This window comes from Eulemur rufifrons, chromosome 6 (assembly GCF_041146395.1).
Source record: "Eulemur rufifrons isolate Redbay chromosome 6, OSU_ERuf_1, whole genome shotgun sequence".
NCBI lineage: Eukaryota > Metazoa > Chordata > Mammalia > Primates > Lemuridae > Eulemur > Eulemur rufifrons.
The window spans coordinates 69,708,474-69,722,525 of record NC_090988.1 but is presented as its reverse complement, the minus strand read 5'-3'; the positions used below and the strand labels follow the sequence as shown (position 1 = coordinate 69,722,525).

Sequence of the window (14,052 nt, the reverse complement as noted above, 5' to 3'; positions counted from 1 at the left end):
TGCTCTCTTATTAGTTCCTGCAGGCTCTAGTACATATCTAATTAGGTACCAATAAAAGAAGCAATAACGACAAATGCCCTTCTGAATGGGGGTCCCCCACTGCCCACCCCTTTATTTCACTGCCAGTAGTTTTTAATGAGACCTTGCAATTGCAAAGTCACCTTAAAGAATACAGAGAGTCTGTCACCTTGAAAGAGTGAATATGGAAATTTATATTGGAACAGTGTAAAACCACATACATAACACTGGAGACCAGTGTAACGCATCCATTCCACATTTGAAGAAATGGCCAAATGGCTCATTTGCAGTCAGCCATGATGTAAGATTATGTCCTTGGCCATTACACATCAGCACCGAGGCACATGCAAGGCATACAAATCATGCAAGGATGATGGGCCACTCTCTCTGTGGTATTGAAGTCATGAACCTATCAACGCTTCAAATTCCAGGAAGGAGGCAGTCTTTAAATCTAAAGCCAATAGCACGTAAGCCTTCTAAAGACCAACTGAGCAGCAATTTCAGTTAGAATCTATAACAAGGTAGATTTTTTTGCCCAACAGGGAAGTGGCCTTGTGAGGTGGCCAGCATGCCTACTCTCAGAAAGTAATACATTAAACTTGGCCTTTGGTTGTTTTTTTTGCAGTTTATAAATTGGATACCTTGTACTTCTTCCCTAAGAAGTTAGAAGTACTGTCTTGCCACATTATGATGAGAAAGCGGAAGAGGAGGAGGGGGACAGGAAGGAGGAGATGATGATGATGATGATTCAAGCCTTGAGTGCTATCCCAGAGGAAGCTATTTGACTGCTTTGAGTGGCTACAGGTAGAGCAGGGGGTTGGAGAGAGTTGCAGAGAATAAGCTCCCTGAAAAAAGGAAAAAGGAAGGACCGCTGGGCTCTGGCTCTTGTCTGCCAGTGATTTACTGGGTACCTGTGGACAAGTTACTTCTTTTCTCGGCATCTCAAAAGCTCCCATCTATAAGATGCAAGAACATCCTCCTCACAGGACTATAGTGAAGATCAAGTGCATACATGAGTCATCTCTAGAGAAATACAAAACACTAACCTCAACTCAGTAATGATGGAGCAAAAAGTCTGAGTTTCCCCCAGCAAGGTGTTGGGCCTCTGAGGCTAAAATGTCAAATTCAGGAAACTCAAGTCAGCATTCTCCCAGCCCCTCTCTTGCTTATACTTCAGCCAAGGCCGGTATCAGACCTGGAAAGCAGGTATTAGGAAAAGCGCACTGAGTAAGTCAGTCAAGCGCTTTGCTTTCCTCATATGCCAGGATTAGTCACAGCCTGGGGCTATCTACCTCCAGCGGAAATAAAATTCCATTCTGGGGAATACAGGCATTCTGAGTGTCCCGAAGAAGCCAGCTGAGGGCCCCGGCTTGAATCCTGTAAGTTCATATGTGTGAAATTTGCTGTCAGGAAAGTGATACCCTCAGACTAATAGACTCTAATGAGTAAGGATGTGACGCGACATCCCTAAGGAAGAGTTAGAGACAGCATCACACAGGTCCTTTACAAAGAAGAGAAGTTATCTCTACTCTAATTGCCAAGAAAAACCTCAGGTGAGGGTCCAGGCACGCGAACTAGCTGGCTCTGCGGCTCTAGAACCCTTGCTGGGAGAAATGCAAGAAGTTAAAAAGAATGAGCTGGGAGGCAAAAGTCAACTAAATTTGGGGGTTATCGCAGGGAAAAGAGTGCACAAAAACCTTTTCCTTCCAAGCCTCTTCATCCTCACACCTCACCCCTAACATACCTCCTAAAAGAAGAACAGCTGAACAGGTGCAGATATAAATCCATCTTCATGCATCCAACAGCTCTGCCTGCCATTATTTATAACATTAGTTTAATTAAAGTTTCCAGGGAGATAGATGAATTTTGTTAACAGTAATGCAGAAAATCAGTTCTTTTCAATGACAACATCAGTACCCCTGGTCTACCTGGAAAACTAATGTAGTGTTTAGAATTCTTTATTTTTTTTTCCAATTAAATAGTCTTCATGGCTTATGCACTTTTTATTCTTCAATGCTCTTTTCCAACAAGTGAAGCATAAAAGGAACAGAGACAATTAGTATATAATTCTGTATTTTTTAAAATAGGGTTCCATCATGTGTGCTGTTCTGGTTTAACTTTTTATTTTCTTTCCTTGCTTGCCTTTTTAAAAAAATAACCATGCATAGCCATGAAAAGCACAGAGGAAAATTACAACAAAGATGTAAGCACCAGTATTTTTTCCTATAAGAAAATATTTATTTCCCTTGCAACCTATTTTCTCCACATTCATTCTACATAGGCCCATGTCCATGCAATACAATGACAGCATGAGATGTGACTGCAGGCAGACGAAACCTGAGGAAACCACTGTGGGTTGGAAATGAAGTCTTATTGTCCTCTCTTTTCTAATACATCTCAGGCCTCATATATGCAAAAAAAATGCCTTCTTGTTAACCTTCTGATGGCCTCTGGTAGCCAACAAACCACCAGATAAAGGAAAGACTCTATTGTATTTTTTTAGTCCTTTCTGTTTGCAAACTTGAAAGCCCAGGAGTACCGGCTGACGGGGAAAAATGCAGGCCACTCTCTCATCATCCACTTCAATTAATCCTTTCACCTCCTATCTCTTTCTGCCATTGAGGCTATGGTTAACCAAAGGCATATTTAAACCCACCAGGGGACAAAAGGAAAAGTTGAAGGTTCTTGAAAAGACAAAATTAGAAATAGGTCTGCTACTGATGTCAATAGAACATAGGGCAAAGTTAAACCTGGAATCTACCTAATAAGGTTGAAATGAATAAGCCACAGGGTACACAGCGTGTATAGAAGTGGTGGTGGTGGGGGTCAGTCAGAATGAGATATCCAACACTGTAATGTCCAGTCTGCCTTGGCAATTAAGCAGCCACTCTCTGTTTGCCAAAGACTCTACAACTTTTTTTTTTTTTTTTTTTTTTTTTTGTTGAGACAGAGTCTCACTTTGTTGCCCAGGCTAGAGTGAGTGCCGTGGCGTCAGCTTAGCTCACAGCAACCTCAGACTCCTCGGCTTAAGCGATCCTACTGCCTCAGCCTCCCGAGTAGCTGGGACTACAGGCATGCGCCACTATGCCCGGCTAATTTTTTCTATATAGATTTTTAGTTGTCCATATAATGTCGTTCTATTTTTAGTAGAGACGGGGTCTCGCTCAGGCTGGTCTCGAACTCCTGACCTTGAGCAATCCACCCGCCTCGGCCTCCCAGAGTGCTAGGATTACAGGCGTGAGCCACCGCGCCCGGCCGACTCTACAACTTTGAATGCATTACATTGGGCACCTACATCTTTACATTTGATCTCTCTCCACTTATTTAAATTAGCAGCATCAAAGGCTTTTTTCCTTCAGTCTTCAAAGGATGTGTTATGTTTTTCAACCACACAGCTACCCATCATCTGCTTGCTACAGTACACTGCTCTGTCTTGTGTGTCACCAGGCCCTCAAGGCCTCCATGACCAGGGCATCCTGCACCCCATACAGGATGTCCACTGTCACATATCTGGGGCAGAACACTCTGGAAGAAAGAAAGGGTGGAGAGAGCAAGAGACCAACATCATTTAGCATCCAAAAATGCATATTCAGCATCTACTCCAGCAAGAAAGGAGGCAAATGATAAAAAAAGGAGTACATATCCCAGGGAAGTAGGCTCCGGTCTTTGCTCATCAGCAACATGCTGCACTGTCAACCCACATGTGAATTCAGATGATTGCAAACCCCTGATGGTCCTCTACAGAAGTGGCACTGTGACAAGGACAAGCTGTGTTGCTTCAGGGTGCTGAAGGGGGCAAAAAGGCAAACCCTGAAATAAGCATTGTGATGAGACAGAATCAGAAAGAAATGCCCCGAAGTCCAGAGTTGGGAGGAAACTTAAAAACCATCTAGCCTGGCCCTTCATTATATGCTTAGGGAGCTAAAGCCCAGGGACAGTAAAGGACTTGCCCAGCCTCATACACATTAAACAATTGCTCTCAGCTCAAGTTTTCAGTCCAAAGCATTTTTGTTCTAAAAAGCCAGATTTTTTAAGTAGAGAAGCAAATAGTATATATTAATATTTTGGTCTTCCATGTAGGCTTTACGAGATCCAGAAAATTATAACAAACGAGTTCCCTCATTTGTAAAAGTAAAACTACATCCCTTCATAAAAGTTGCAATAATTTTCGCTCATGAGTTTGTTCGTGGGCATAAATTTCTACAACGCCCTCCTCACAGGAACAAAAAGGGAAAGAGGCCATGCCGTATTCTCAAGGCCCTGCCAGGATCAACGAAAGACCTTATCCCATTGGCGGGGTGTTTCTTTCCTCACTCTGCCTCAGTTACATACTTTCAACTGATTCTGTTGGTGTAAAAATCACACAGCACTGTGCTGCACTACAGACCAGAGACTAAAAGACAAACTACTGGAGAACCTTGCCCCGGACCTGGAAATCAGAATAATTTGAGGGGGCCAATTGGCCTCATACCCTATGTTGTACCAGGAATCCACATTACACACTAGGTCCTGAATCCAGGGGACATAAGCCACTGTTTTCACAAAGGTGAAAATGTGACTAAATTTTACTCATTTCTAGTATGATACATTAAAATCTTCTCTATATGATGGTACATGTCTGTAGTACTTAATGATGCTGTGTGTTCACAGAGTAGCTTGGAATTTTCAGAGGATTTAGTGTCTACCCTCTAGCTACATTCCTACAAACAACCCTATGGTAGAATAGTTATTATTACTCCCATTTTACAGATGCAAGCATAGTTCCTGGCATATGAATGAATGAATGGATGGATGGATGAGAAAATTAAGACACAAATTGCCCAATTTCACACTCCTGTATCTTTACATGAAAATCACATTTTATAAATGGCAAAACCAAGCCAAGGGTCCAGAATTCATTTCGGTCTAGGTTAAACCACAGAGTTCACATGCCTGGAATATGAAACATAAAAGAAAGATCTTCCTTCCTTTTCCTTCCCTTTTCCGTACTTCCTTCTTTCTCCCTGCAGGCCTTCCCCCACTACCAACTTGACACTACTCACCCATACACACTCTTGTCTCACCAGACGATAACTGGCTTTGTAATGCCTACAAGATAAACTGTTCCAAGCCCGACTCATGTGACCAGTTCAGAATCAAATCACATAGGGGCAACACTGTAAAGCTGCAGATACTGTTGTGCATTTTTGCCTAGGATGGTAAGAAATTGAGTGGCTTCTCCAAGTCCCCAGGAGCTGTTCCTCCTGGGATCTCCCAGATCTGATGGTCTCTCTCAGGAATCCAGCAATCCATCATGCACTGCCTTACAGCTACTCTTGCATTCCTGCCTCGTGCTGTTGCTTAAATTTACACGTGGATAAGTCCTATCTTCCTAATTTGCTTGTCATCTCTTTTTAGGCAGAGGATTTGGAGCTGCTTTGTTAGTTGGACGTGAAGCATGTGCCAGCTTCCAATTTTAATTTTGACGAGGAGTTGTGTGCACACATATCTGTTTCTGAAGTGAAGGGTCTATCAGGCAGAGAACCAGAAGACTGAAAGTCTCAGCCTTTCTCGGAAGCTGTGACCTTTGATAGTCATCTCTTCATTTCTCCCTGAATACTGTAGCAAAAATGTTTGTATGAAACCAATGTAGTAGATTATACATGTGGCTTAACTACCTTAAAGAATGTGAAGTTTAATAAGATGATGTTTGTAAATATTTTAGGAGCTCTCTGGAAGGAAGATACCATATCAACATATTTCATTATGAAAAATCTACATATGTAAACAGATGCTCATATCCTGAAATTGCTCTGAAATATTAGACAGAAACCTTGACTGACTCCTTCAGTGATTTATAGCAAGTTTAGTTTCTGATTCTGCATGCTTTTCGAGATCAGTTGTATGCTAAAATTGGATGTGCTCTGTGGCTAATAGCACATGTTAAATAGTAAAATCTACATACGATTATTATCTAGACTATAATCACCGAGTTAACTCCCTGTCAAGGTAACAATCAGGCTGCAGATGTGTGGGTACGTGCCATGCACACTTGTCCCAGTCTGAACAAGTAAGATGAGAGTTCAGAGCTCTGGTGAAATATGATAGACTGTGCCTAAGAGCTAAATTCATCCAGCAATGAGACATAAGGAGATTGGTTTAGGGTGGGGACGCTTGCATATTGCAAACAGTGCTGGCCAAAGACTGAATGAATGTACCGTTTGAATGGAAAATACTGTTGGGTCCACCTCTTAGCTGCTAAGGAGCTCAGCTCCACTCACTTTCAGACCAAGATGCGGGGAGGGACTGTTCTCAGTTCTCTCCACTGTTCAGCTGCTATTATGAGTTATCAAATCAGCCTGCTTACAGGGCTCCTGTCTGAGTACAGGCTTTCTCTGATATCCAGGGACCAGGGCCAATCACTGCAGGGGGCCCTGGTGGTTTCAGAATGAATTTAAAATGACTAAATGAATAAGCTATGAACGTCCTGATGGCAAGGACTCTTTTATGTCCCTGCATCCTGCATAGCCTGGCAAAGACAGTGTGCCCAATAAATTTAATTTGATGGGCTGATTGAGAATTAAAAGTTACCAAATAAAGAGGAGGAAATAAAATGCGTTTGGTGGTGAATGGGAAGGATGGCTTATGCACCAAATCCTAGATATTGGTGGATTCTGTCCTTCAAGTCCTTGGGCTGGGCTGCAAAGTGAGCTGAGCAGGGAGAGGGAGACTCTGAGGAAGGTTAGTTCAGGTCACATTCCAGGCTCTGTTGGCCACTATTAATATAAAGGCAGCTAGAGAAAAACCCAAGGCAATGGAGATAATCAGCCTGGCCTCCCAACTGAATGGCTCCTTTTATGTTTCTAGCTTGAGGTAATCTGCTGCCCACACATTGGGAGCTTCTAACTAGGCCCAACTAAACAGCTGAAGCAGGGAGAAAAGTGTAAGTCTCAGAAGCAACCAGAAAGTGTTAAACCACCGACTAAAATAGCAGTTGCTTTTCTTGTGACAATTTGTGCAATTAGGTCTGAAAAAGCTCTGTTTCTCAATTCTGACCCAAAAAACAAAACAAAACAAAAGTGGAAAATCCTGCCATACTAAAGTTCCTCAGAGCAATGGAATTGCCTGGGAAATCTTCTTTTCCTGATTTTAGATGTTTTCATGGTCTCTGAACCATCTAGAGTATCTCTCCCCTGGGAAGACTCTCTGGTGTGGCCATGATGTTGTCTTGGGCAGCACATGCCATTAGCACACTGTGCAGGTGGTGTGAGGAGGAGGTTTGGGAGGTAGATCCCGGCTCAAAGTTTTGGTTCTGTGCTTATTATATTACATGACTGAGACCTAGTTATTTATCTTCTCTGAGCCTTTCTATTTCCAAATCTGTAAAATGGGTCTAACAAAAGTGTCCCCATATGGTTACCCTAAGGAACTCTATGCCTAGCACATTACCTGGCCTGCCGTAGGTGCTCCCACGCCAACGCGCAGGCTTCCACTAATTAGATTCCACATCTTTCCAAACAACTCCAAGGATCAACGATACAAGACACATGAGGGAGAAATACTAGAAAGAAGCAAACTAATCACACCGAATTCTGGCCTTCCCTCATGTTCCAAATCCAATGCCAGTGGTCTCCACTGTGGGGCTGAATGGCCTCATGGTTAGAACTAGGCATTCATGAGTCAGACTTGGGTACAAATCCTAGAGCTGCCACTTATTAGCAGCAGAATTGCAGACAAATGTGAAACCTCAGTTCCCTCATCTTAAAAAGAGAAAAATAACAGGGTGAGTATGGACTGAGTGAATCTATGTAAAGTACCAAGCACCGCACCTAACACAGTCAACACTCAAACATTATCTATCATCATCTCCATTCATCATTTAATCAACAGAATTCCGGTGGGTGAGAGGCTGAGAAAAATAAAACAGCATAACTCTAAGGGTAAGAAGTATCAAAAAAATACAAATCTGAAGTTGGTATGAAATGCAAAGGCTGGTAAAAACCAGCTTTTGTGAAATTCACTGTAAGGGTGGCCTAGGTAAGAAGAGGTAGACCAGCATCTTGATACATGGGACAGAGCTTCTGCTACTCTAGAGTTGGTTAGTTCTGGCTGGGAAGAAACTTGTGAAGAAGATGAGTTTGCTTTGCGCACTAGACACTACCCTCTCCTTAGTCCGTTCTCCTCCTTACCAAGCCCTGCTCCACATAATTGGTCTTCCAAGCCCTAATGCATTTGTTGCATTTCAGCCTCTCCACCAGCTTCCTTCTTCTCTTTCTAAACCGGTGGTTTTAAAATGCCAGTCCATGCACCAAGCCTAGACCACCCGCATAGAATCTGTATGAAGAGCTTGTTTAAAATACAGGGAATCCGATCCAGTAGGTCAGAGGTGGAACCAGGTTATCCATATGTTTTATAAGTTCCCCAGATAATTCTTATGTGTTGTCAGATCTGGGAACCATGCTTCTAGACTGTTCCTACACAAAAACCACATTTTACCTTTCCTATGATCCAGTCTTTCAAGGCACTTTTTCCCCCTGACCTATCTGGAAAACTTACTTGTGTTTTGAGTCCATGAATGATTAACTGGAAACAACTTCATAAGATTTCCCTCCAAGGTCTTATGTAAAAGACATGTTATGCCATAAGCTAATGTGTGAAAAATATTAAGAAAAGGGAAGGAACATTTAGAATCCCCTCAGTCTATAAATGGCACTGACTCTAAAGAATGCTGTGGCTGCCGAGCTCCAGTCCTCTTCCCACTCTCTTAGGGGAACACACAGTGGATGAAAGCTTGGAGGCAGAGTCCAAGAGGCACCATTGACGTGCAGAGTAAATAATAACAACTACAAACATTTATTGAGCACTAAAGGCCAGGCACCACCCTAAGCACTTTACATGGATTATCTCATTTAATATTCCCATTTCTAAATATGCATTAGCATTGCCACCATTTCATAAATGAAGAATATGAGATGCAGAGATACTAACTTGCCCAAATCACACAGCTAACAAGTGGCTGAGGATGGCAGAAGAGAGTATTTCACAGGGATCAGAGAATTTGTGAAGGCATGAAACCCTAGTTTAACAAAGAAAGATCCTCTCCCCTTTCTCTTCTCCAAAAAGAAGGATGTCAGGAAATAGAGGGTAAAACTTTTGGAAGGAAGAAACAAAAATCACACCTAACAGGTACAATGCACACTATCTGGGTGATGGACACACTCATAACTTCAACTCAAACTGTACAAAAGCAAATCATGTAACCAAAACGATTGTACCCCTGTAATATTCTGAGATTTAAAAAAGATTTAAAAAAATTGCATAGCAAGAAAACAGCAGTGTCTCCAGGACTATTCAGTTTAGAATTATTAAACTAGGGCTTTGAAGCCTCTCTAGGGCCATGGTTTAAGACAACAAGCAGTGCTCTTTCTCTGCAATCCCTTTTGAGCATCATAAGGGTGGCAGGTCATAGGGAACAGGAGTGCTATTTAGATCTAACGAATTCTTTAGTTCCAGAGAACTGAAGGAGCCAATGAGCTCTTGGTGGTGGAACTGAAGACAGCAGCTAAGGGATGGCTTTATCCAGGCAGCCCAGCCCAGATGTGCAGGGTGAAAAGGAGCCAGGGGTTTCTATGGAAACTCTGTCCAGACATACATATTACACCTGGTTAAACCACAATTCTTCAGAAGTCTAGAAAGCACCTTAAATAGGTCACATCAAAATGGATTAAGATTTACTTCAAGATGACAGACCTACCCTTGAGCTTGACATTAGTTCCTTGCCTCTCCAGGTGTTCTTCTAAAAGAGTCTGCAGAGCCAGAATGTCAAGCACATTCAAGTATCGCCTCATCTGAAATGCAGTCTGTAGCTTACTGACCTTGCAGTACCCCTCCTCTTGATGGGTTCTGGAAGGAGGGCTGTCCCCAATATGCCTGTTCTTTATCCTGGGCTCAAGGGAGCAAGCCTTATGGCTGAAAAGTCATTTTAACTTTAATGGCATCATTAATGAGAATCAACAATGCATGAGCACTGCTCAGAATGCAAAAAAATTCTCTAATTGGACTCGGATCACTCTCCATAAGGATTTTCAGTGGGTTCTGGAGAGACCGAAACATTCCCCTTGACCACTATTCTCCAGCTGTCTGGCCACAAATGATCCTATAGAGACCAACAGTCTCCTCCCTCCTTCAGTTGTCAGGAAACCTGCCTCCAGTGACAGACAGAGGGGACAACATCTTCCCACTCCAACCCACAACCTCCTGTGAAACCCCCCAGAACTCACAAATAGTCCTGCCATTCTCTGACAAGCTGGGAGGCTCATTCCTCTGCAGAGATTGGATGCCATCAATTCCAAAAGATTCAAAGAATAGCCTCTTTAAGAAGCCTCCACTTGGAAAAGATATTTAAACAAAGAGTGCACTTGATGAAGTGAAATAGAATTAGCCGCTTCAGTAGCACAGGCTTCTCAGATTCATTCTAAGGTAGACTAGCTTATTCGCTTCCAAGTGGAACGAACTCAACAACAATATATCACAGTTAACTGTGATCACAGCTCCATGGAATTTCAGCCAGTGCCTGGAGCGCACTGAGGTGCACTTAATATTCCCCAATCTGTAATCAACCTTTTGTACATTTGTTCCTAATCACAGGATACAGTTTCATCTTAATGAACTGTTTTCTTATCGTATTACAGTTGGTCATTTCAGCACGCCTAATGGCCCATTTGCTAGGTTAAATTACAATTAGGGTCCCTTGGTTTTTGTTTCTCAGCGAGTCTTGGAGGATTTGATTTTTTTTTCCCCTTCCCATTGCTCGATTTCAAGGTCAGAATCACCCAAGATCAAAGACAAAGACATACCTGTTGCAGTCGACGTGAAGCAGGAGATGGGAGGCGCTAACGGACAGTGCAACCTTGTGCCACCGCCCGTCTGCCATCCGGTACGGAAGCGCCTCTGTCCTGGGCTTCCCCTGGTGTATATAGTGATATCGAATCTCATCCCTCAGGCCGCTGCTCTCCAGTTCAAAATAGCTGTGTGTAAAGGAACAAAAATGTGTTTTATTTTAGTTCTGGATATCACATCCATCATCAACCTCCACTCCCTTACTGCCAGGTTTCTCAGAATCTAAAATTGGCTAAACATGACACCAAGACCATGACCTGAAATCAATTGCACTGTATGGAACCCGATTCACCTATTGTCTGAGAGCCCTCATGGTGACACCCTGGGCCTCTGACATGGAGATCAATTGATCCACCGTGCGGTAACAAGCCACAAGCTAATTAGCAAAATTCAATATTTAAAAGTGCAGTTCAGAACCCTGTTTCTATTGTCTAAAAAAGGCCATCTGTGTGGGATGGATTTATTGATGGCTATTTTTAGAACTGCTATCTTTACTTTTCTAAGAATTAAAGGGAAATAGAAGCCATGTGGGACATCAGGGATTGACATAAATTGTCAGAGTGACGCGATCAGTCTTTTTTTTTCTTCCCCCCAAACAAAAAGCTGTAACTGGACAATTCCTAGATAATGAGTAGGGGAGAAAGACTGAAGCTAGTCACTTGTGAAGCAGTATTTCAAGTTATCACGGAATGAAATGTGCAATTGAGTTTTTCCTTTTCCAAGATTATTATCATGTTTTCCAGACCCATGAGAAATTCTTAGTGCCACCACTGTACTCAGCACTTTAGTCATAAAATGCAGCAAGCAACTTTGGGACACTCCTCAGACACACACCAGGGTTCGTTCTTTCGTACATGGCAGAACTATTTCGTGTCCTCTGCCTCTTTCTGAAATGCGTCATTATCCTTAATATTGGGCCTGATCCCACTGCCAGGCATTGCACTAAGTATTCCACATATGCGGTCTAATTTATCACTCACAAAAACCTACAAAACTGATATCATTATCCCTTTTTAAAGATAAACTGAGACTCAGGATTAAGCAACATACCTAAACCCGGATTTAAACTTAGACAAGATCTGACATTCTGTGCACTTTCTACCAGTTTGTTGCTCATCTCAGAGGCATGACAACAAAATAGTGAGGATGGCCCCAACTGGCACTAACTTCCAGCAACTCATTCATACAGACAACTCAAGAGCTATTTGCCTAAACAGGTAACCAGGCTTGATCACTAGACTTGGGAGAACCTGCTGCTTTTCCTCTAATCCACTGAGTTGGCTGACTCCACTAGCCAGACCGTATTTAATCTAAAAAACAAAATGCATCTTCTATGAGAACTAAAATGAATATACCATAAAACTCAGCCTCTATGATGGCTGCCTCCCAAATCTCATGTCAGAGAACAAATGTATATTTCTTGCTCATCTTTCACAGGGGATATCTCCCCAGAGAGAACAGCACAGGAGGAGCAGAGAGTCAGGACCAGCCTCTGACCCACTTCATTTGTGCCAGTACAAAGAGTCAGGCCCAAGGTCATAAGCGAAAGAGGTTATTGATACCATAGCAGCCAGCTCCTAGGCCCAGATACATACTTATTAATAAATTAATATAAAACATTTTATAAGACTGCAAAGGAGGAAAACATTTATTTTAAGGGAATTCTTCAATTTCTTCTAAGCAGCTAGAATACTAGAAGAATCAAACAATCAGAGAACTTAAAAGTCAAGAAGACCTTAGAGATTATCAAGTCATTCATTAAGTCATTCAACATGCCTTTACTGAACACACAGTAAAGAACTAAAAAAGGATTTAATATATAGATCCCACTCTCAAGATGTCCTGACACTAGTGAAGAAGGAAATGTGTCCTCCACAAAAATGGTAGAGAGTTGCCGAAGAGAAACAAATGAGAAGTGAAGAAAAGCTGTCATTTAATGATTGACTGCCGTATGTCAGGAATACGCCAAGTTTATTATCCCTATTTTACAAATCCCTATTATCCCTATCTGATCACATATGATCAGAGATATTAAGTACCTTGCCTAAGACCATACAGCATCTGCATAGAAAAGCAGCATGATCTTATTAAACATATTAATATTTGAGACCATACCAAGATTCACACATTATGGAAATTTGTCAATTACTGTATTTTAACCAACAGCAACTGCTGGAGGAAGGAACACAACCTCAAAAGGATGTAAGTGACAATTGGAAATGTTCCTAGAGATCACCTGATGAAATCATAAAAAAAGGAAGCAAATACTTTTAACCAGATTAAATCACTATTTTGGGGGTTATGGCCTCATTGAGCAAGTGATCAATGTATTATAAGCAGATCGTTTAAAGATTACTTTATAAAGCATTGGAGTCAAGTGGGTAATTACAAATATATAGCTATGAGCAAAGAAATCTGCCCTAATGTTAGGCAAACGGATACTTTTGTCTTGGAATAAAGTTTCTGATGGCGTCATGCACATATTCAAAAAGTGCTGCATCTCAAACAACTTAGACGAAAGTCAAGATGATGTGTTTGTGAAAAAATTTGTTGGATAACTGCTGAAGTGGCCCTAGGGATGATAAAGACATGAGATGGCTAAGTGACATCTGGATAACATTGTTTCATGAGGGCTGGGGGGGAAATAAGGCAATATTTCCAGGCAGTAACCCTCTGCTAATAGAGATGTGAAGCTCAGTCCTGATAGCAACTTGGAGGAGGCAGTCATTTGGCCTGATGGGATTTGGCTGTGGCCTGGAGGGAAGACTCATGCTTTGCAGTAGACTCTTGTTTCTCAAAGTGTATGGAGCAACAGCATCAGCATCACCTCTGGAAATTCAGATTCCTGGGCCCCACCCAAGAGCTACTGAAGCAGAATCTGTATTTCAACAAGACCCCCTGATGATTCATGTGCATGTCAGTGAAGAAGCACTGTAGGAGAGTGCACCAGGTGTTGCTTTACTTCCCGGCCAGCTGGTCATGGTGAGGGAAGCAGAAGTTTGATGCTACGAGCAAGTGAACAGAAGGCATGTGGTGCTGGCAGAGAGAGGAAGGACACTGGAAGTGATTGTAAGCTGGTGTCTAGCGAGCAATCTACCCCTGACCAGCCCTTACTCTTCAGGCCTCAAGTGCACTGGGGTCTTCCTGGGAGTCTGG

At 42.3% G+C, this 14,052-nt stretch overlaps 1 protein-coding gene across 3 annotated transcripts in view; it reads right to left on the bottom strand.

The window, feature by feature from the left end:
• The window catches only part of NELL1 (neural EGFL like 1), a 720,354-nt gene that overhangs the window by 591,628 nt on the left and 114,674 nt on the right, over positions 1–14,052 (bottom strand). For 2 of the 3 annotated variants that reach the window (XM_069469705.1, XM_069469704.1), the window contains exon 4: positions 10,854–11,024. The exons of the other annotated variant lie outside the window; for it this stretch is intronic. In XM_069469705.1, the coding sequence (XP_069325806.1) occupies positions 10,854–11,024 (171 nt within the window). The remainder of the gene's footprint in view (positions 1–10,853; positions 11,025–14,052) is intronic. 3 annotated transcript variants of the gene reach the window in all.